The sequence below is a fragment of the Crinia signifera genome, chromosome 1, assembly GCF_055691185.1.
Source record: "Crinia signifera chromosome 1, ASM5569118v1, whole genome shotgun sequence".
Taxonomy (NCBI): domain Eukaryota; kingdom Metazoa; phylum Chordata; class Amphibia; order Anura; family Myobatrachidae; genus Crinia; species Crinia signifera.
This window is the reverse complement of record NC_139217.1, coordinates 267,886,231-267,909,260: the sequence shown is the minus strand read 5'-3', so window position 1 is coordinate 267,909,260 and position 23,030 is coordinate 267,886,231. Positions and strand designations below refer to the sequence as shown.

General features: G+C 44.0%; 2 protein-coding genes across 3 annotated transcripts in view; one reads left to right on the top strand and one right to left on the bottom strand.

The window, feature by feature from the left end:
- LOC146074857 (uncharacterized) overlaps positions 1–23,030 on the bottom strand; it is a 34,639-nt gene that overhangs the window by 2,650 nt on the left and 8,959 nt on the right. The window contains exons 2-4 of the mRNA XM_083183456.1: positions 9,697–9,867; positions 3,778–3,877; positions 385–515 (exon numbers count right to left, since the gene is read on the bottom strand). Coding sequence (XP_083039582.1) covers positions 385–515; positions 3,778–3,877; positions 9,697–9,867 — 402 coding nt within the window. The remainder of the gene's footprint in view (positions 1–384; positions 516–3,777; positions 3,878–9,696; positions 9,868–23,030) is intronic.
- Positions 12,781–18,757, top strand: LOC146074852 (uncharacterized). 2 transcript variants are annotated; one of them, XM_083183424.1, is made up of 7 exons: positions 12,781–13,988; positions 14,899–15,050; positions 15,683–15,847; positions 15,932–16,604; positions 16,681–16,947; positions 17,116–17,241; positions 17,352–18,757. In XM_083183424.1, the coding sequence occupies exons 2-7, from the start codon at positions 14,901–14,903 to the stop codon at positions 18,023–18,025; spliced, it is 2,055 nt and encodes a 684-aa protein (XP_083039550.1). In that variant the 5' UTR covers positions 12,781–13,988; positions 14,899–14,900; the 3' UTR covers positions 18,026–18,757. The 2 variants fall into 2 exon arrangements, with proteins under 2 accessions (XP_083039550.1, XP_083039539.1); XM_083183413.1 differs by having other exon boundaries at positions 12,782–13,382.

Sequence of the window (23,030 nt, the reverse complement as noted above, 5' to 3'; positions counted from 1 at the left end):
GCCTGCACCCATAAAGGTGTCTCAAATCGCGCGCTGGAGAAATCATTCGATGTTCACCGATGCACAGACTCGCACCCAAGTCTGTGAATGGATGATTATGCAAATCATCCATTCATCCATTCACATGCCTGCTGGGGATCGCAGCTTGAGAGTGGGCGTGGGGCTGGCGTGCGGGTGACATCTGAGGGACTCCCAAAGCTGCAAATTTCGCAGCCTTGCAAGTTATTTAGAATAAGTTCCTTTATCTCCATCCACTTTAGCCCTCTGGAAGGTGCAATACATAGTTAATATTTGGATGGTCAAATGAAGCGAACCCTTATTCTCCAACAAGAACTGGGGGTACATATGTATAACAGCCATAACATAACTGGAATGATGGTTTACCTGGTCAGCCAATGTTTTGTTCTTTGAATATATTCTGTGTAATGCACTGTGAGCTGTCACACAATATGGACATTTGTTGTTTGCGCTGGTTGCTACAATTATTAACTCTTTATCAGCTTTGGATAAATTGCCTGCAAGATAAAGGAACATCACTCTACATTTCACATCAATCCCATTTTGCTTAAAATTTGGATGCATCTTTAAAATATAATTTTATTTTCACAAAGACAAGCATACTTTGAATTCATTGTACAGTCACTAATAAAACCCCTCCTCTTTATGACCTGCCACACACTCATGTATTAGGCTGCCTCTACACATTGCATTTTAGCAGGATGCAGCAGGCTTGTGTATATATCCTCTTGAGTAAGCATCCTGCTAAACAGCTCCTGTTTGACTGTATCCTGCTAAACATAATGGACCTGATTTTGGTTCACTCGCAGAGGCAAATTCCTTCTCAAATGGACAAAACCATGTATGTGCACCGCAGGTGGGGCAGATAGAACTTGTGCAGAGATAATTAGATTTGGGTGGGGTTTTTCTTCAAAGTGAGATCTATATTGCAGTGTAAAAATAAAGCAGTCAGTATTTTCCCAGCACAGAAACAAAATAACTCACCCAAGTCTAAATCTCTCAGCACATGTTACATCTGCCCCCCCCCCCCCCCCCCGTGCAGAGCACATGGTTTTGTCCATTTGAGAAGGAATTTGCCTCTGCGAGTGCACCAGAACAAGGGCCAATGTGTAGATGCAGCCATAGCTTTAAATGTGCAGGCTCTATTCTACCAAACAGATTCCTTTGAAAGGGACCTGTCAAAATGCAATGTGTAGACACAGCTATCATCCAATCTTTCAATATCCATTATTATTTTTAACCAATCAACCCTAGAGCTGCCACAGAACTTGTGTTCTGACACCCATTTTTCTTTGTCTTTATCGGGTATAACTAACCCGCTAGTGCAGGTGCCTTCAACTCATATTCTGCGCCCTTCTGGACACTCCCACATGGTGCCCACCCAACCTTTGTCTTTGACAGATGACAGGGGCCCAGATTGTCTAAGCTTCAAAAGTGATAAAATGAAGAGTGATAAATAACCAGCTCCTACCTGCCATGTCACAGATTGAGTTTGAAAAATGTCAGTCAGGAGCTGATTGGCTGGCTGTTTATCACTCTCCATTTTATCACTTTTGAAGCTTAGAGAATCTGGGCCATAGTCTCTCCTTGAGACTGCAAGGAACTCTATCCATCCAGTATAGATAGAGTGCTTATTCTGCTCTAATGCATAGGACTAGATGGACTGCTCCACAGCGCATATGCAGTGTGGATGAAGAACAACCACCCCTGTATCCACTTGTCACCGGCAGCAACAGTGCTGTCATTCTAATGTACGCAAAGCTGCTGCAACATATAGGGCCAGATGTACTAAGCTTGAAAAGTGATAAAATAGAGAATGATAGCCAGCCAATCAGCTCCTACCTGCAGGCTGTGTTTGAAAATGTACAGGTATGAGCTGATTGGCTGTTTATCACTCTCCATTTTATCACTTTTCAAGCTTAGTACATATGTCCCATAGTGATTACAACAGGCAGCACTGCAGCTGCCCACCCAATCCCGGCCCACGTCTCCTGCAGCGTCAGTGACTGCCAAGGGAAGCCATTATGTGGCCTGGCACAAGGAAGGTATTTTAGCAGCACAGCAGCTCTCATGGGAGGGTAAGGGGGAAACAGGGCACTAAAATGTCTAGTTACGGCACTAAAATCAGATTTCTGATGAACCCATGAACAGCCTATCACAAATATGATGTAGTAAAATGCAACCCAGCTGGATTCACCACTTGGGTTAAGCTTGGATTTTCCTCATAAGGAAAGATCTGTACATTTTCGCTCAAATAACCTGCAGATACCAAAAGCCTGGCCCAATCTGTAATTGAAGGCATAAGTAATACAGATAGATAAATTGGAAAATAAAATAAAAAGTATGGAACATTTATATGCTGTAATAGAAAAGTCTAAAGCGATTACAGTGATTTGGCCTAGTTTCACCCATTTGCAATGGACCAGGCCAAGAAATCGGGCCAAATCGGATGTGTATGACATGCCATTGGGTCCGATGCGGTGGTCAGATTTGCATGTAGGTCCGACCTCCAACTCGGACCCCCTCCCGGTGATGGAGAACAGGGGTCGTATGCGATACATCACATGTTAAATGACCTTATGTGATGTATTGCATGTGATCTTGCCGCCTAGGAAGATTCTGGACGCTCGCTGGGGATCAGATGGCCATACACTGCTGCGATACATTGCAGTAGTGTATGACCAGCTTAACACTGTGGTTCTCAAACTCTGGGGTAGATGTATGAGGTAAAAGTGGTATCGGCACACACTATATGCACAGATACCACTTCTCCCCCATGTATTACAGCAGCGGTGCGTGCAAGGTGACAGGGGCGCATAGTCGGCACTTACCATTCTGAAACCTGCAGCTATTGATTTTGACAGCTGCAGGTGTTTCTGCCCCATTGACAATCGCTGTGATGGCTGCTGCTTCTGCCACCTGTGTTCTGCTCACAAGATATCGTGCTATAGTAGCGAGATCTCATGTATGCGCACTAAAGCCGGCTGGGGATGAGACCATACCATCAGAACTAGGCTGAGGCACTGTAACGGCTGATGGGGATCACTGGATTCACTCCCCAAACAAGATGGCATTATATCTTGTCGAATAAAAAATACCAGCATGAGCAGTGCCATTTATTACACTCCCCTTAGTCCTCATGACCTCACACAGGTCATGTTTTCCAGGTCATGCGGCAAGAGTACTGTGCATCACAAAAGGCCATGTTTTAAAAATCCACAGGTGACCAGGAAAATGAGGACCGAGTTTGAGAACCAGTGGTGTAACACAATAATTATATCTTAGTGGCAGCACAAATTTATTTTACAACTCGGCTGCCTGTAGTTTCAAACTTCCAACAATAGTTCCATAAAAACAGTACACTGGTGTCTGTAGGAATACTGCACCATGTCTATGATTTATTTTACACATGGGGCTTTATTCAGATCAGAGCTCAGTACAAATTTGTTTGGAAAATCGGCAAAACCATGTGCACTGCAGGTGGGGCAGATGTAACATGTATAGAGAGAGTTCAATTTGGGTGGGGTGTGCTGAAATCTAAATAGCAGTGTAAAAATAATGCAGCCGGTATTTACCCTGCACAGAAACAAAATAACTCACACAAATCTAACTCTCTGTGCACATGTTACATCTGCCCCACCTGCAGTGCACTTGGCTTTGCCCATTTTCACAAAAAATACTGAGCTCAGATCTGAATAAGGCCCATATAAAAGATAAAAAAAAATGAAGCTTGGAAAAAAAACAGAATGTTCTGCTTACCAGTTTCCTTGTTCATAATGATATCATAATAAGCAAAAAATGCTCTGAACTCTTCTGGCCGATGTGCCATTGCTTTAAAAACATTTGGCAAAAAACCACTCTAAAAAGGAAAAAAGAAAGAATATAATGGACATGTAAATACTAGCTGAATGGTGTAAAAAAATAAATAAAAAAACATGCAATATTATTCAAAAAGGACACAAGGGCAGAATCTGGTTCATTTGAAATGAACCAAAATAGTCTCCTGCCCAATGGTCAAGTTTTGCGCATGCGTGCACATGTGCAAACCCAATCCGCGAATGGCCGCTGTGATTTGCACTGCGGGGAGGGAGGGGGTGGGACAGCGGCAATGGGACATGGGAACGGCCAGTGTTTCATCAACATGCCGGGGACAGGCGGCTGATGTTCCCAATTACAAAGAGCAATGGAAAATGATGGGGCTATATAAATAAATAATAACCACCACCCAATTATGAAGGATCTTTTGAGGTGACCTGATTTGGACTCTTTGAAATAACAACGTAAGGTTTTAGGAACCAATTTAATCTAAAGTTATGTTACAAACCTCTCAGGAACAGACTTATCTAAATTGTGAAGCAACTCGAGAAGGGGCTGTGACAGCGGGGAGCAGTTATGTTGCAAAAGGCTAAACAAACTCAGGGCGAAGGGCATAGCAATATAAAACAGTAGGCCTGCCTCAGCACCCATCCCCTGATATCACTGTTTAATTTAAGTCTGAATTTGCCTGTGGTACCTGCTCCATGGTGAGCAAGAAGTTGCCTCTTGTCTGCAATTGCCAACTGCAGGACATTCTCCTTAAACTGAAACAAGTCTGCTAAAATTGGGACCTTTGGGAGGTTTGATATATTAATTCATTTCTTTCCCTGTTTACATGTGGGGTCTATTCCATTCCAGTTTTTTGCAATATCTGTATCCACTGGTGATATCCCCCCTAGAACGAGACGGATTAGAGACTATGGGGGTTATCCAATTACCTGCGGATATTTATAGTAGATATTTGGATTGGCAGGGGTCCTATTGACCCCAACAAAACTGTAGTGAGCCGCAAGCAGGCAAAACAATCCCCAATAAGTGCCGGCATACTCGAAAACACATGTATCACTCATAGGATTGACTCCCACCCCCCTCCCACAATTTTTTTTTTTTATTGAAACACCCCCTCCCAAATATTAATGCTAACCTTAGAAGAAGAAAGCAATTTCTATCCCGATTCGATGCGGATTCCCGTTCAGCTGAAATCGATAAGCCAAATACACAGTGCAGCAATGACTATATAGTGCAGATTGTATGTAGATAGTCCCCTACTAATATCTCTATCACTGATAACACCACCATCATCTCCCCCGTTCCCCAACTCCGCTGCCTGGGTGTCACTCTCGACTCCTCCCTCCTTTGCACCCCACATCCAAGCCGGTTCCAGTTACGCAACATTGCTCACATCAGGCATTTCTCTCACAGAGTGCAACTAAGCTTATCATCCACTCACTGGTCATCTCACGGCTCGACTACTGCAATGCTCTCCTCACCAGCCTCGCTCCATTCCAACTGGCTCCTCTCCAATCTGTCCTCAACTCTGCAGCCAGACTTATCTTCTTCTCCCGCCGCTCTAATTCTGCCACTCCCCTTCAACAAAATCTGCACTGGCTCCCATTCCCCTACAGAATCCTCTTCAAACACCTCACACTCACATACAGGGCCATCTTTAATTCCATTGGTCCAACTCCATACTGTATATCTCTAGCCTCATCTCTTTTCACACACCCTCCCGGCCTCTATGGTTGGCCGACGACTGTCGTCTCTCCTCCACCCTGATCACTGCTTCCCATGCTAGAGTACAGGACTTTGTCCGTGCTGCACCCCTTCAGTGAAACGCACTCCCTCGCTCCATTAGACTCTCCCCGACCTTGGAAAGCTTCAAACGGGCACTGAAAACTCACCTATTCATCAAAGCGTACCCTTCCACTGCATAAACTAGCTGGTTCTCCAACCACTTGCCTGTTTACATCCTGCTATTTAGCCACCACCCACTTGCTTGCACCTCTTGTAATCTGTCTGTTTCCCCTTCTTACTAGATTGTAAGCTCCTCCGAGCAGGGCCCTCTTCCCTCCTGTTGTCAAAGCCCTCTTCTCTTTATATTTCACTCACAGCTCTCCCATACTCAAACACTCAATGACCATCTCCATCCGAATACTCCTCTCCATCATTGGCCTCAAGCCTCTTATAGTATGTTAATTTAGTCCTCACTACTTATATTTAAGCTGTAATGTGTATTGAACTGTGGCGCTCTTTATTTGTACTCTATTTTTGTTATTTATTCAATGCAATGCCAAATTTTGTCTCCCTGTACTGTTCCTTTGTACGGCGCTGCAAAACACTTGTGGCGCCTTATAAATAAAATAATAATAATAATAATAGTATGAATTGTATGTATATTTACGTGAGTTAGCAAAGATTGCATAGCAATCGAATCTTAGTCCAATAGCAAAGGAAACTCACCATGTGTACACACCATTAATGCAACTTCTCGCCTTGGAGAAGTCACCCGTGGTCGCCCATTGAGCTGCCTGGGAGCTTCCCAGGCGACAGGATTGCATGCCATTCTAGCAAAGCCTGCCCAGCTCAGAAGCTTCTGCAGCCAGTGTAACTCACAGGCTCCAATGCCATGCGCACGGACCATTCATCGCAAGGGACCTGCTGTCAATCACATGCAGTTTGGATGATTTTCATGTGATTGATCACCACAATTACATGGAAAAAAAGCCCAAGTTGCATGTAAATTGTCCTGGTGTATGGGGGCCTTAAGAGCCTTATCTGTTACCTGAAGCAAATGTTTTTCTGCTAAGTACTGTAGAAAAAAAGATTTGAAATACAACAAGTACACCAGAGGCAACCCACTAAACCAAACCAGTGTAAAGGCCCCCATACACTAGGGCGACTTGTCCTAAGGACAAGTCAGCTCCAATTTCCCCTGAGCTTCCCCAGCAGCTCCCCGGGGGAGCTTGATAAGATTTGGCACTTGATGTGCCATTTTTTACATGTGATAAATCGGATGCGATTTATCACATGTAAAAACCTGGGGAGCTGCTGGAGAGCTAGCGGTGGGAGCGGGGAGCGGCACGAGATGTAGCATCAGGCAGGGAGCGGGGACCGCGGCGCAGATGCAGAGCAGAGAGACCGGGGGCGCGGCAGGAGAATAAAAAAGAAATCCTATTCAAAAGACTGGGCGGCCGCTGATTGGCTGGTAACTCAGCCAATCAGCAGCCGCCCAGTCTTTTGAACAGGATGGTTTCTATTCTCCCGCTTGCCGTTTGGACCGCAGAGCAGTGGGAGAATAGAAACCATCCTATTCAAAAGACTGGGCGGCCGCTGATTGGCTGAGTTCCCAGCCAATCAGCGGCCGCCCAGTCTTTTGAATAGGATTTCTTTCTATTCTCCCGCCGCGCCCCCGGTCTCTCTGCTCTGCATCTGCACCGCGGTTAGGGTGGCCAATCCCGGGATCTGGCCTAAAAAACGCCGGGATTTGAATCCCGGGATTGGATCTTCCAATCCCGGGATTTCGTGATTATATGCGCATGCGCATATCTAATGCCGGGCAGCGTCTGAGCGAGTGCTCAGACGCTACCCAGGAGTTCCTGATCCCCAGACTGCAGTCTGGAGCGGGTATGGGCAGTCCGACCTGCGCAGCGTGACCTCTGACCATCACGCTGCGCAGTTCGGACTGCCCATACCTGCTCCAGAATCATCTCTGACTTGGACTGGACCTGGCAGCGTTGGCCGCCCGCCCTCCGGGCGGCTCTGCTGCTGCTGCTACCGCCGCCTCCCGCTCCTGTCTTCAGACAGTCTGCCCTGCTCCCGGCCGCCGGTGTAAGTAAATGAATGTGCGGGGCGGACTGGGCTTCTTTGTAGCATGTTTTTTGGCCTAAACTGATGCCAATCCCGGGATTGAGCATTTTTCAATCCCGATTCCCGTGATTTAAAAAATGCCCCGGGATTGGCATCCCTAGCCCCGGTACCTGCCTGCCGCTACATCTCGTGCCGCTCCCCTGGACCGGACCCCACTCCCAGCCTGCTCCTGCCACTCCCCGAGATGGCTGCACATGATTTATCTTATGTGCAGACCGTCCGACATCCGGATCTGATCCGATGCGCACAGGACCAATTTGGCCAATTTCACCTGATTTATCGGCCCAATCCTCCAGAATCGGGTGAAATCGGGGCCAAATCGCGTAGTGTATGGGGGCCTTAAGTGTCACCAACACTCAAACAATAATGTACAAAGGACCACTGACAAGTTCCATAGGCACAGTATATCCAGTATCCGTCTGGTTCCTCTTCATACGATTGAATAGTAACTCAAAGACAAAAGATATATATATATATATATATATATATATATATATATATATATATATATATATATATACATACACACACCACTGTTATAAATATGTCTTTAGATATAATACCCTAAAGGCCGCCATACACTATGCAATTTGGCCCCGATTTCACCCGATCCAGGTGAATCGGGCAGTGAAATCGGACCAAATCGCAGGTTTTGACACCCGGTCCGACCCAATGCGCGGTCCCGTGGGCATCGGGTCAGAGTCGGGACGTCGGACCGGCTGCACATAAGATAAATCTTATGTACAGCCGTGGGGACTCTGAGGACGCCGGCGAGGGAGGGGGGCGGGAGACGCCGGCGAGGGAGGGGGGCGGCAGGGGGAGCCGGAGCAGGGAGCTGTCATGCTCCGTCCGGGTAGGGGGGGGGGACACGCCGCTAGTAGTGCGGACGCTGCGGGGGACACAGGCGGCAGTGACATAGAGCCGGGCGGGGGGAGCCGGGAGCTGTCAGCACTGAAAAAAAAAAAAAGCCCATACAATGAATGGGCAGCCTGTGATTGGCTGAGCGCTCTCTCAGCCTGTCAGCAATTGGCTGAGAGAGCGCTCAGCCAATCACAGGCTGCCCATTCATTGTATGGGCTTTTTTTTTTTCAGTACTGACAGCTCCCGGCTCCCCCCGCCCGGCTCTATGTTACTGCCGCTTGTGTCCCCCGCAGCGTCCGCACTACTAGCAGCGTGCGTCTGTCCCCCCAGCCGCCTTGCAGCATCCCCCACCCGCCACCTCGATGTCCCCGGCCCCCCTGCTCGCTCCACATTGCATTTGCAAAACTTGGCACATCAAGTGCCAAATCGTGTGTCCCCCTCCCGGGGAGCTGCAGGGGGAAATCAGGTCCGACTTGTCCTTAGGACAAGTCGGACTAATGTATGGGGGCCTTAAGATAAGTGACTCATACCCAATTCTCTAGTCTACTGGCCAGAGTAGACTTAAAACAGCTTAAGGAGAGGGATCACACCCTGATGTCACTGGGACTCCAGCTTCCCCAATACTTCATTCTCATATGCAAGGTTGAGGGAAATATAAATAAACTTTCAATAGTGTAATACCGTTTAAAAAAAAAAAAAAAGTCACAATATAAAACCACAATGAACATAAAAAAAAGATTTGGCCTGTCACCCTGTATTCACCACATGCCAAAACAGGCTTTGTAAACTTAATAATACAGGCAGTTTTTCCCATGTAGTAAATGACCCATGTTTAAGCAAAAACACATGGGATCTGGGATAAGTTCCTGGACCCATTTGTTATTGTGGGAAAAGGGACTGATAGGGCTGGTTATCAGTGATTCGGCTTTGCATGCCTGAGGCACGCAAAGACTAATCCCCGTTAATTGCCAGCGGTTAGGGCTAATTGGATAGCTAATTGGATAGCCCACGGGGGATTCATTAGCCAAAATTATAAGGACAATGATTTTGCTAGCAAAATATGGCTAGTAAAAGCATAAGCAACAATTGTAAAGCTTTAAAGAGTATATTTAATTAAAATGTTTATATAATTACCTTCCTCTCTACTTCTTCCATCAATTCCACTATGTCATACGGTAAGTCCTTTTTGTACGGAATAGGGAAACGACTGATTGGCCTGTCAGATTGCGTTGCATATCCATGTCTTTCTCCTGCAATAGCTCTTGGTAATCTCCAACGTCCATAGGAAACATTTCCTGATAAGTTCTAGAACATAATAAAAGGGTAAATATCCAATTTTAGATTGGCATGCAACACACTTCTAATTTTATTATCACATTTTTATTTATTATTCATTAACTGACAAATAGCAGAATGAGTTTAGGAAAATAAAACATTTTTAATTATTAGATTTATGATGTCTGTAGGGCTATACAGGAATAAGAAGCGATAATTAATTGTGAATAGACTCAAACAGACTATTAAAAAGGTAATGTATGAAACATTGCAAAATTAAGAGTAAAGAGAGACCAATAAAAACAGTAGCACTCAGGGCCTTATTCTAGTTCACTTTTTGTGACAAAATCATGTGCACTGCAGGGGGGCAGATGTAACATGTGCAGAGAGAATTAGATTTGGGTGAGTTATTTAGTTTCTGTGCAGGGTAAATACTGGCTGCTTTATTTTTACACTGCAATATAGATCTTACTTTGAAGTAAAACCCCACCCAAATCTAATTCTCTCTTCAAAAGTAACATCTGCCCCACCTGCAGTTCACATGGTTTTGTCCATCTAAGAAGGATTTTGCCAGAAAGAGTGAACTAGAATAAGGCCCTAAATCGTTGGAGTAACTACCTAATTTGCGCCCCCCCCCCCCCCCCCCCGCCACAAATTTTTCAGCGCCCCCCATGCCAGGCCGCATCTGCGGTCACAGTCCCGTCTCTCCTGGCGCCGGCTCCTGCTGCTATAATGAAAACTGACTCTTTGAAAATGGCTGCCCCCATACTGCAGACAGAAAACGGTCTGCAGTATGGGGGCATCCATTTTCTAAGTGTCAGTTTTCATTATAGCAGCAGGAGCTGGCACCGGGAGAGATGGGACCATGACGCAGGCCAGACAGCAGTGGGTAACTATAGCCCCGCAGACCCCCGGCGCCCACACTTTCTATATGCCACCCTGCGGGCTGCAGAGCTATAGTTACGCCACTGCATAAATGACGCACTGCCCTGACACAAAGGATCAGAGCTGCTGTGAGTGGGAGTGCACTGGAGGAAAGGATAGTGCATAGGGAGAACAAGAGTCTGGAAGGCTCTGCTAACGATAACTTAAAGTCTAAGTAAAGTTGGTGGAATATAAGGGGTAAATGTATTATGCACCATTATGGTGCAGATGTGGTATACCGATTCTCACCATGTATAACTGCGGCAACACGAGCAAGGAAACAGGGGCACAATGCAGCATCATTATCAGCGCTGCTATCTGTAAGATAGCATGGGGATTGTCGGGCAATGTAAAAACGGTCCGTATGGCTGATCGTTCCAACACTTGTAGCTACTGGGTCCTGGGTCTAATGCCCCGTACACATTGTTCAATTTGGTCTATTTTTCTATTCAATTTTGCTTACATAAGCAAAATGGAATCTAAATCAAATGGTTTTTAGCCACATTCAATGCTGATTCAATGCGCGGACCCGCAGCATCAAAATCAGATAGAAAAATAGACTGTGCAGGCAGAACTACATAGTGGGTACTCCAGTTTCCTCCCACAGTGCAAATGGGCATTATGGTGTATGGCATAATATGATGGGCATTACGTGAGTGTCATAATGTGTAAGGGGCATTATGGTCTGCGGCATAATGTGTAATGGGCACTACGGTGTACAACATAATGTGCAATGGACATTACAGTGTGTGTGTATAAGGTTGAACTACACATCCCAGTATGTCCTGCATCAGTTTAGGAATGGTCAACAAGCAGAACTGTAGCAGGGAATGCTGGGATGTGTAGTTCAACAATAGCTGGAGTATCAAGGTTAGCCATCACTGCTGTACATAGAACATGTCTTTATCCTGTTGTACAATTTCCTTATATCAAACTAAACTATACTAATGGGGTTATGCAATCACCGTCGAGCATCTCCTGATGGTGGAGATGGCCACCGGGTCCTATTCAATGCTATCTTCCCCGACATCATTGAACAGGGTAGCTCGTCAGAACGAGCCCGACTTCACAAGCAGACGGGCTCGTTCTGCCGAGAACTGCCGGGAAGTGATGAGATCTCAGCCGCAGCGCGCCTCTTCCCGGCCACGCCCCCTTCTTGTCACACTGCAGGCTGGACATAGAATCCCATCTGCATGTTCTCGGTCGCATGCCATATAGCCGCATACAATGGTATACGATTTTTTATTGTACAACCATCCTGATGGGTCCTTGCAATGTTAAATGGCCCTGTGGATAGTGGGGGTATGAAAAGGTCAGAGGACGCGTACCGCTGCGCTCGCCACGCTTCGGGTTGGCGTTGATCCTGGGGGTGGCATTGACTATGGGGGGCCATTTCACATTGTAAGGACCCATCAGGGTGCTTGTACAATCAAAAATTGTATGGCATATGATGCGATGCAATATTTTATTGTACAACATCGCATCGCATAACATCATATACCTTATTTAGTGTTATGGTATACGATGCGATGGGCGCCGTGCTAGTACCGGTTTTTCATTTGAATCCCCATGCAAATGACAATATATGACAGTATAATTTATACGTTGGTTTCCACTGCTTCCAGCTTGGATTACAAATACAACCTTCTTTTCCCGGTATACGATCATTTGGTCTACAGCATGATGGTCGACATGGGAAAAGGTCGACATGGTTCTAGGTCGAAAGGTCATTAGTTCGACAGTCAAAAGGTGGACATGGGGTTTTTCACTGTTTTTTGAGCAGACATGCCCTACCATCCACTAGGACGTGGTGGGAGAATAAAATAGTGTGCTGAGCGCAGCAAGGCACCGTGCCCGACACATAGGGAGCGCAGCATGTGATGCGGTGCACTTGAAACTGTGTCCATGTCGACTGTGTTGACATTCAGGTAAAAAAAAACAGTGAAAAACCCCATGTCAACCTTTTCTCTGTCGAACTAATGACCTGTCGAACTAATGACCTTTCGACCTAGAACCATGTCGACCTTTTCCCCTTGTCGAGCTATACCCATGTCGACCATCATGCTGTAGACCAAATGATCCCAACACCTTTTCCCAATTGGCCATATAGATCTGAGGACAATTGCTGCAATGCTATCCCAAGGCCTCTAGCGGCGCTGGGTAACTATTAGCCCTACACAACACATTTGTTGGTAAGCTGCTCAATCAGAGGTGTGTCACTCAGGTGCCAAAAGGGAGGGGTAATTCTGGCTAGGACAAAAAAACATTTTGTATCCCAATTGCACACTGAGGGGGGTATTCAATGTGCTCCGAAAAAACCTATTTTACGTTTAACATTATGTTTTCGTTTATTTCGCATCAAGAATCCTTTTTCGCTATTTTTTTTTTCGAGGTATTCAAAGGTTTTTTTTCCGGAGACAGCAAGAAGTGAAAAAAGTGAAATGTATCGAAAAATGGGCGTGACTTTTTCGCTAAGCGAAACTTACGCGTATTGTATAAAAAGAACGTGCTGCGCAACGCATCCACCATTTTGGGATGCCGACAGTGTTGTGTCTAATGGCCGTAGTGCAGTGGATCACAGCAGCCCCCTTCCACGTTCGGACCGCGTGTCTTCAAACAGAGTGAGTAATATCCTTTATTTTATTAGTTGTTTTGTACAGTATTGCTGCGCTGTTTCTATTGTTTATTTTCTTTAAAATGGAACCTTCTGCTCGACAGCGTTGTCCTTGAATTTAACCACAGGTTAGGGCTTTTTAGTTTTGTCCGTTGTTAGTGAGATTTTAGCATGTCCTTTAAACGATACTCTCCTTGTGTGTGGCATGTCTTTCATATTTCCAAATTGGTTTTTTTTAGTGCTTGGTTGTTAAGGGGATAAATTCAAATTGTACTGTTATATGAGCTTTGAAGTGTGCACGGTTGGGGTGGGTCAGCATGGCCACTTTTCAAAGCTTTGCACTTTCTTGTTGGGGAACGTCTTAAGGGTGCACCCTGCCTGACCAGCAGCATTTGTTAAACTCCAGCCCCTGCGTGCCAGCCAGAATGCTTTGTGATGGAGCAGCGCTGCAGTGAATAGCAGCATTGCTGGAGGAGCTCAGTCACAGGAGGAGACGTGACTTCCTGTCACACGCAGAAAGCCCCTGTGTCTTCCTCGCAGCCATAAAGCCCATCCAGCTGACCACCTCCAACTATCTTATGAATAAAGAAATAGCTAGATGGCTCTTTTAGAGGTGTGAGGGGGCAGTCGCAGTGTGTGAGGATTTGTATGTGTATTGTGTGTTTATGTAGATGCTGCTTTGTTTATTTATGTATGTGTTGCTTGTGTGTATGTAAGGGCTATTATGTCACTGTATTTAGAGAGGTTGGTCTACAGTACATGTGGATGTATGGGCACATGTAGCTGTGTGCATACATGTGTCTGTGTACCTGAAAGTTGCAGTTTATAATTGTGGGTGTATGTGCATCTGTAGCAACTGCATGTGTATACATGTGATGTTTGTGGAAGTGTGTATAGATGGTGGTTCTTGTGCATATAACGCTGTGTGTATGGATGTGGGTGTATGTGCATATGTTGTTGTGTGTATACATGGATTTGTGTCTGTTAATGCCATATATGAATTGTGGGTGTATGTGCATATGTCCGTCCTGTTATGTGTGTACATGTGAAGTATGTTGCAGTTTCTATATATGTGGATTTTATATGTGTGTGAGTTGCTGTGTGTGCCTATGCGGGTGTGTCTGTATATTAGTCTGGCATAAACAGTAGTCATTCTAATAGAAGCGGTAATCAATCAGACTGACCTTATTTCTACAGTTATATGTCGTGCCCACATAAGTGCTGGAAATTCCCTGCTCATCTTATGACCTGTCGATCTCTATTCAAATTCCAACATAACTCATTAAGACCTTGTCCTTTTTAGACCTAAGTCAGGTCGACCTTCCAGGGAAGTTGCACTAGTGGGGACGACTTTATGACTGTACATATATAATTTCATTCTCACACATGATCCACACCCCGCCTATGGGCATCTGTTATAAAGTTATTCAACTGGGTGTATTCACTGTGCAAGTTTAGCACATGGGGATCTTTTGTTGTACATTGAAACGACCATGCTCAATCATGACCTTTGTATTTATTAGGAATGTCTACAGAAAGAAGTCTTTTTTCACCAGTGGATTCCTCTTCAGAAGATTCAGTGCATAAAAATACAGAGCATCAAGAACTGGATGAGATGGCTTTGAAGACGACAAGCCTTGTTGGAACTAGAAAGAAAAGCAATGGAAGACATCGGGTAATTAAAATAATTTTGGGTTTATGAATATAGTATCACCAATATGTAATGATAGTCTGGATCAGTAAATATGCATTGCATCGAGTGTCACGGACAAGGCCTGTGGGTGTGCGGCTCATACTGTTGCCACCTCAGAGTGAACCCTCCTATATGATATTCCAACCCCAACAACCCTCACACCACGCCCCAATGCGATTTTAAAAATCACCATGTGTCGGTACATCAATACTAACATCCATTTATTTGTTTATGGTGATTTTATAACACGCCAATTTCTTAAAATGTTGTCCTAATATCCAACCATAATTTATTGGAAGAAATGGTATTTGGCTCTCACAAGTACAACACATTATTCGAGAAGTTGGAACAGACACAGCAGCCTTCTATAAGGCAAAACGTAGCGGTTACAGCTTGGTGTGCTTTGGTAAAACATGGGTGGGTGCTGGGTCTATAACCATTATGGTTTCTTAAACTGGGTGATCAATGAATGTCATTGGCACACATGCCTTTTATTTAGACATACAATAAAAATTCCTGAAAGAGATAGGTAAACTAAGGGCAAATTGAACATGGCAAATAATTTTTATTATGTGCTTGTTTAAAAACAATAACACTACATCTTTTTTATACAGTCTCCAACATTGAGAAGCCCACATCGTTCCGATATTTCGACAACGGAGGAAGATTTTGAAAGATTTGAGGAGGATTGGGAGCAAAGTGCCGAATTTAGAATCTGGAGGGCGAAAGTTGAAGCATCGCGCAATAAACAAAAAGCCACCACAAGTGGACATTCGAAGGTATTTATTTTTATTTCAACCAAAGATGATTTCAATTTTGCAATGTAATGATGTTTAAATTGTAAATTCTCATTCTGTTTGCAGATGTTCCACAGCAAAAGGCAACATTTACAAAATGTTCATCACAGCCGGCCACAAAACAGTCTAGAAAAGAAGCGTCCCAATGATAGGCAGCGATCAAATATCCGTAGTCAAGAAAGCATGCAAAGTGATACAAATGAGGTTGCAAGGTTTTCTGATGACTCAGCATCTCATCATTCTTCTGGTGAAGGATCCGGTGGTGAAAATCTGAAAAAGGCTCAACGTGGCGTACGGTTCAATGAGTCCGAGAATTATGCTCTGGTGGAGGCAGTTGATAGATATTATGATATGTTGTTTGGTCCAAGGGCACCAACTACAGCTCCAAAATTGAAAAGAAAGATGTGGAATAATATTGCCGAAAAAGTCACCTCTATATCAGGTGTTCAAAGAGATTCCAAACATTGTATCAAAAGGTATAGTGACTGCCGCAGGCAAACTAAAAAAAAAATGGGTATGCAAAGAAGACATGAGATAGGTACAGGTGGCGGACCGGAGATGAAAATAAAGTGGCTTTCCTGGGAGGAAATAATCAAGAAACGATTAAACCCAATAATGATTTATGGAGTGAAAGGAGGTGTTGACTCTAGACGAGGAGGCATTCAGGAGGAAGAGGAGAATCCTAGAAAGAAAAGAGGCAGCAGAATTAGCAATGAGAAAAATATGTCTAGTAAAAATGGTAATAATTTAATAGCATAAAATCTATGTACCAAAATGTAATGAAATGTTATTAATAATATTTTTACCTTCATTAGATGAGCGTCAACATTTAATGCAAGCGGAAAGAAGGCACAATAATTCCAGCAATCGAGTTCTTGAACGTTCGAAAGATAATGATGGCAGTGGTATGGCTGAATTGCAAAGTATACCCACATGCTTCCTTGAATCATCTGATGTAACCGACGTAACGTTTGAGGGTTTCAACAGCAGTTCCATAGATAATTATTCCGGTAACCGATCCTCAAGGGAGAGAAATTCTCAACAGATGGAATGCGAGAGTACTGTAAATCCAAAAGAAAAAGGTTAGTTTTTTTTTAAAAAATAGCTGTGTATTGCGGCATAAAACCAGTTTATAATCAAGGGATGTATTTTATTAAACAGTAATACTTTTTTGGAAATATTATGCACTCCTTACATGAAAAGTGTGATTTATTTGTTTATAATAAATTTTATGGGAATTTTAATTACAGAAGATATGCCTATGACAAGTGGAGGACTTTCCTCCGGAATTGGTCGTTTTTTTAGGCCTGATTTAATTGAAAATTTGTCTGAGGATGGAGATGTGGAGGTGCGACAATCGGAATCAACACCTATACGTAAGTAATAATATATTTCAGCAATATCTTTGGTTTTCTACTACACTCTTCATTATTTACAAATAAAATCAAGTAATTGAATGTTCTTCAAAATTTCTCTATCCTTACAGCATCTCAAGCAAGGCAGCTTGGAAACAACGACACATCAGAAGAACCAGAATATCTGCATATCAGAGCTTTGGCAGATCAAATGCAGCGGAGACATGTTGACTTTGAAAAAGTTTTAAACAAAAGACTAGATAGCTTAGAAAACACTTTTAAAGGTTTTATAGACATAGTAAAACAGATTGATGTAAACCGCCAGAGCCAATACAAAACTACTCAGGATATACTGAATATTATAGCTGTGTCAATCAACAAATTGGTTGACAATACAACTAGCCACGCACACAGTTTAATGAAAATTTCAGATGCTAATGCACAATCAGCAAATACCTTTAATATCATGTTAGAGTGCCATCGACAAACTTCTGCCAGTACAGGGTTGATTGCTACTTCTCTGAAGTTAATTGCAGAGGACATGATTGCAAAGTCGCACAAAAAAAACATAAGTGAAAAACAAAGAAAAGCATCAGTAAACGAGAGGAAAGGGGGTGTATTTCCCACACAAAATACCTATTCCTATTCCCAAATGTACACAGGATATTCAGGCATGTTTCCAAATGTTAGAGAGCCAGATCATGCGACAACATCTTGTGTGCAACCTGAATCGTTAGCTAACGATCTGTCATTATCAGCACCTACACAGGATGACGATGAAACTCAGATTTCACAGGAATTATAAAAAGTTTAAAATTACATTGTTTTCACAGTAATAACTTGTAACATCCATCTCCATCCAGATTTGACTCTGGTCTCTTTAGGAAGGAATAGGTATTTTTATTGTGAAATTGCACTTATTTAAGTTTTTATTGTTTATTATCTATAAGTTTTTTTTTTCAATGCAGCAACATAGGAACCATTGTCAACACTGGCCAACCTTCTCCCCCCAGATGTGACGCACTGCACATTTGGAAGGAGCAGCGTGGTCAGTGGTGACAATGGTCATTGTTACAAACAAATGACAGTTCTGAAACTTTACCTTGTGGCGTATATCATTTGTGCTGATTTCAATGTTCCATTGTCAACACTGGCCAACCTTCTCCCCCCAGATGTGACGCACTGCACATTTGGAAGGAGCAGCGTGGTCAGTGGTGACAATGGTCATTGTTACAAACAAATGACAGTTCTGAAACTTTACCTTGTGGCGTATATCATTTGTGCTGATTTCAATGTTCCATTGTCAACACTGGCCAACCTTCTCCCCCCAGATGTGACGCACTGCACATTTGGAAGGAGCAGCGTGGTCAGTGGTGACAATGGTCATTGTTACAAACAAATGACAGTTCTGAAACTTTACCTTGTGGCTTATCTTGGTTCTCTGTTTCTCTAAACACTTTGAATATTTTCTCATTTTTTGAGCGTTTTTATATCTTTCTAACTATTTATAAATGAAACAACATCAAAGGTCATGATTCATGTCAGTCGAAAATCCAAAATTGTTCAATAAAATTTTAATGAACCAAACAACATTTCAAGAATCATTTTTCGTATACAATTATTTACATTGAACTATTATAGTATAACAATACAATTTTATGACACACGATGCAAGTGGTGTAATGCAAAGATTTTGCCATCGGTTCAACCGGTCATCAAGCACAGTGTTCTCTGTGTGGCCAGCAGTAGACATATGGACCTGCAAGGGGAAAAATTAATGGTTAGTATTGGCCCTGTTATAAACAGACATGGAACTGAGTTACACCTGGCCCACAGCGCATGCGCCCTTGGTTTGTTTGGGGTTTAACCTAGGGGATGGGACTTCAACCTGTGGCCCTCCCTGAGGAGTGCCACAGGTTGAACACCAGTGTTGCGGGGGCACATGAATGAGCCACTTACCAATTTCACACAGCAGCTGAGAAGTGGGGCCTGTCTCTGGCACTTGGGAATGAACTGGATGTGGCGTGAAGGCAGACATCAAACTGCAAAGGGATGTTTGCAGAGGCAGCAGGAGACATAAGGACCTGCAGGGGGAAACATGATTGGGAACATAGCGTGCTGGTCAGTAGTGGCCCTGTTGCAGACGGACATGGCACCGAGGTACACCTGGCACACAGCGCATGCGCCCTTGGTTTGTTTGGGGTTTAACCTAGGGGATGGGTCTTCAACCTGTGGCCCTCCCTGAGGAGTGCCACAGGTTGAACACCAGTGTTGCGGGGGCACATGAATGAGCTACTTACCAATTTCACACAGCAGCTGAGAAGTGGGGCCTGTCTCTGGCACTTGGGAATGAACTGGATGTGGCGTGAAGGCAGACATCAAACTGCAAAGGGATGTTTGCAGAGGCAGCAGGAGACATAAGGACCTGCAGGGGGAAACATGAATGGGAACATAGCGTGCTGGTCAGTAGTGGCCCTGTTGCAGACGGACATGGCACCGAGGTACACCTGGCAGTTTGCTACTTACATCCATTGCAAATGAACCCCAATAATTTTGTGATGCAGACTCTTTCGAAAATAAACTTTGAATCAACAACTCCAAAAAAGACAGAAAACTTCAAGCCGAACAAGGCCAACAAGAACCAACTAGGCCAACAAGAACCAACATGGATCAACTCTGTAATTAGAAAGGGATAAAGTATATCGTTAAAAAATATTCAGGGACTTGTTCAGAAACATGGCACACAATCTGGTGTGTTGCAACTCCATAATCGCATCACATCGCATGTAACAAATTTATATGCACTGCGATGCAATGTGATGGTCCCGATTTTTCAAAGGGTTGTATGGGAAGTAAGCTTTGCAAATCCCCACTATCCAACAAGGCATTCAGTTGGATCTAAACCTGGGACAAGCGTCAAGAGGCACCCACCCAGATCGGGGACATGATCAGCTATCCACGCAAGGGGATGCTGATTAGTTAAAAACAAAACAACGTCCCCTTGCATGGCTCGCTGTGCTTGCCTCGTTGGGCCACGGAGGGTCACTACCCTTGGCACAGGTTTCTATCCACCGCCATGCGTAGTTAAATATTGTACAAATTGAATACCACGGAAAAATCAGTTCCATTGCATCACATTACAAACACCAAATATATATATGTAAAGTCCATGTGCATTTACATGTAAAGAACTAATGTGTGCTATACACACATGTCCCAATACGATAGCAATCGTTAAAACAATAATATTACAAGGTCTGTCAACCATACAGACATGTGTGTATATACATATGTATCGTTAATGATACGGATCATGATATATAGAGATATCTGTTTAAACGAAAAAAAAAACACAGAAATACTCACATGCGAAAAAAGTATTGATCAGATTTCTTCTGGTTTCTGCTCCTTCGTCCATGCCCACAGGTAACACTGAAGAAAGATCCCCATGCTGGTTAACACTAGCACGAATATTCACCGGCAAACGTCTTGCGACACAGATATTATGCAGAATGCAACAGGCATTAATAATGCCGCAGACTTTTCCCGGAGAATATAAGAGGCTACCACCGGAGATGTCTAAACATCTAAACCGGCTCTTAAGTACACCGAAGGTCCTTTCAATTACACCCCTCGATGCAATGTGTAACTCCTGGTACCTTTTTTCAGCATCACCTACAGGATTAAGCAATGGGGTCAACAGCCACGGTTTATTCGGATAACCCGCATCACCTAAAATATCAATAAAAAGTTGTAACATATTTGCTAATAACTTATGCATTATAAAATATATATATATATAGATTACATACCTAACAACCAGCCATCTGGCATTCTTCCTTCCTCAAAATCACGGAAAATAGATGACTGGCTTAAAACGAAGGAGTCGTGGGTCGACCCAGGAAAACCCACACAGATGTCCAATAACCTCATTGTGGAATCACACACCATCTGGACATTCAGGGAATGGAAGTGTTTTCGATTCCGATAACATTCTTCCGATTCCCTGGGAGGTGTGAGTTGCACATGGGTGCAGTCAATCGCGCCCAGCACATTGGGGAATCTCCATTTTTGAAAGAAGCCAAATTTGATCTCATTACATTCGCTGTCAGTGTCTGGAAATTTTATAACCTGGGCCGTTAATTTACGGAAAGCTTTAATGACCTGAGATAAACAGCGAGACATCGTTGGCTGGGAAAAACCGCATGTCTGGGATAAAGTTGGCTGGAAGGTGCCAGACGCAAAAAATTGCAATGCAGCCAGCAGTTTCTGGAAACCGCTGACTGCATGGTTTGACCGTACCCGGGGCTCAAGGTCAGCTTCCAACAGATCATACAGCGAATATATATCCTGAGACGACAAGCGAAAGGTACCAATCACTTCCGTCTCAGAGAGACCATCCAGTACACGCCTAGTACGATACTGGCGTGGACGTGGAATTGAAACACGCACTGACTCACCAGAAGGAGTAAGATGCTGACCACGATGATGATATCCACGGCCCTGAACAGGACACCGATAGCCACTTGCCAAACGACGACGTCGACAGCGCATCAGGTATGTTGACACGATCATGAACATCACAAGCAAGTCAGCAAAATAATCCATTCTTTGAGACAGTGATAAAAAATGAAGGAATTTGTATCCAAAAACGCAAATTGACCTATAAAAACGCTTCCAAATACAGCTGACTGCACAAGGCTGCTACTCCATGAAATCCCAAACGCAGGAGTGAGGAGGTGTGGTGAAGTGCATGATGGGAGAAAAGAAAGGCATGCTGGGAAGTGAATTGTAAGAAAACAAGTAATATTTCACACAAAATAAGCAAAAAACAAAATAAGGGCAAACAATCCTGCATATATTTTATTCTGGAGAGCAAACGAGCCGTTACTTAACAAAATACAGAGTTGAATCTATGAATTCATCACCCGTAACATGGTGAAAGGAAAATTGAGAAGAAGAGCATACACGCGGAAACATTCATATCGGTATCATATCATTGAATATGTCTGAGTGAAAAGTCGAAAAAAAGCTATAAAAAAAAGTGAAAAAGTGGAAATATCGCTACCGAATCAAACGAAAATGCATCGTGAAAAAAAACATTTCACATACTCGAAAAATGACTAGATTGAATAGCTGAGGACTCTCCGATGTGAAAAAGTGAAAAAAAACACGTGAAAAAAACCATTTCGATAACGATTGAATACCCCCCTGAGTGAGAAACATCTACCAACAATATAATCACCAGACTGAACGATAGGCACAGCACCTTTAGAAAGCTGCGTGTACAGATCCTGGGACAGACTCATTAACTAAAGCTGTGTACACACGGGGGTGACAGGGGCTGAAATCGCTGGAAATATGGTCGCTGGCGCTGCATGCTACCGTTTTCAGCCCCGTTCTAATCACTGGTCGCAGGAGCTTGCTCCTGCGACCAGCTTATTACCTCTGCGGCACAGCTGGCAGAGGTTCCCTTTCATCAGCGACCATCTCTGGTCACTGATGAAAAGGAGAAACTGAGCAATATATTGTTGAGCAATATATCTCCCCCATGTTTGGGGCTTTAAGTGTCCAACAACACCTCTCTATACCTAGTGATGGCCAGTCCGGCCCTGGATCAGACTATCTGGCACTTCTGGCAAATGCCAGAAGGGCCGATGACCAGCTGGGCCAATTTTGCTTACTTAAAGTGGTAGTGTGTACTGAGCGCTCAGCACCGCTTCCTGGGCATCACTGTGCTAAGCGGACGGTGCCTTCATTTGCATATGGCGTCATGACGCGACCGTACTGAGCCCCCCCTTCGGCGGCTT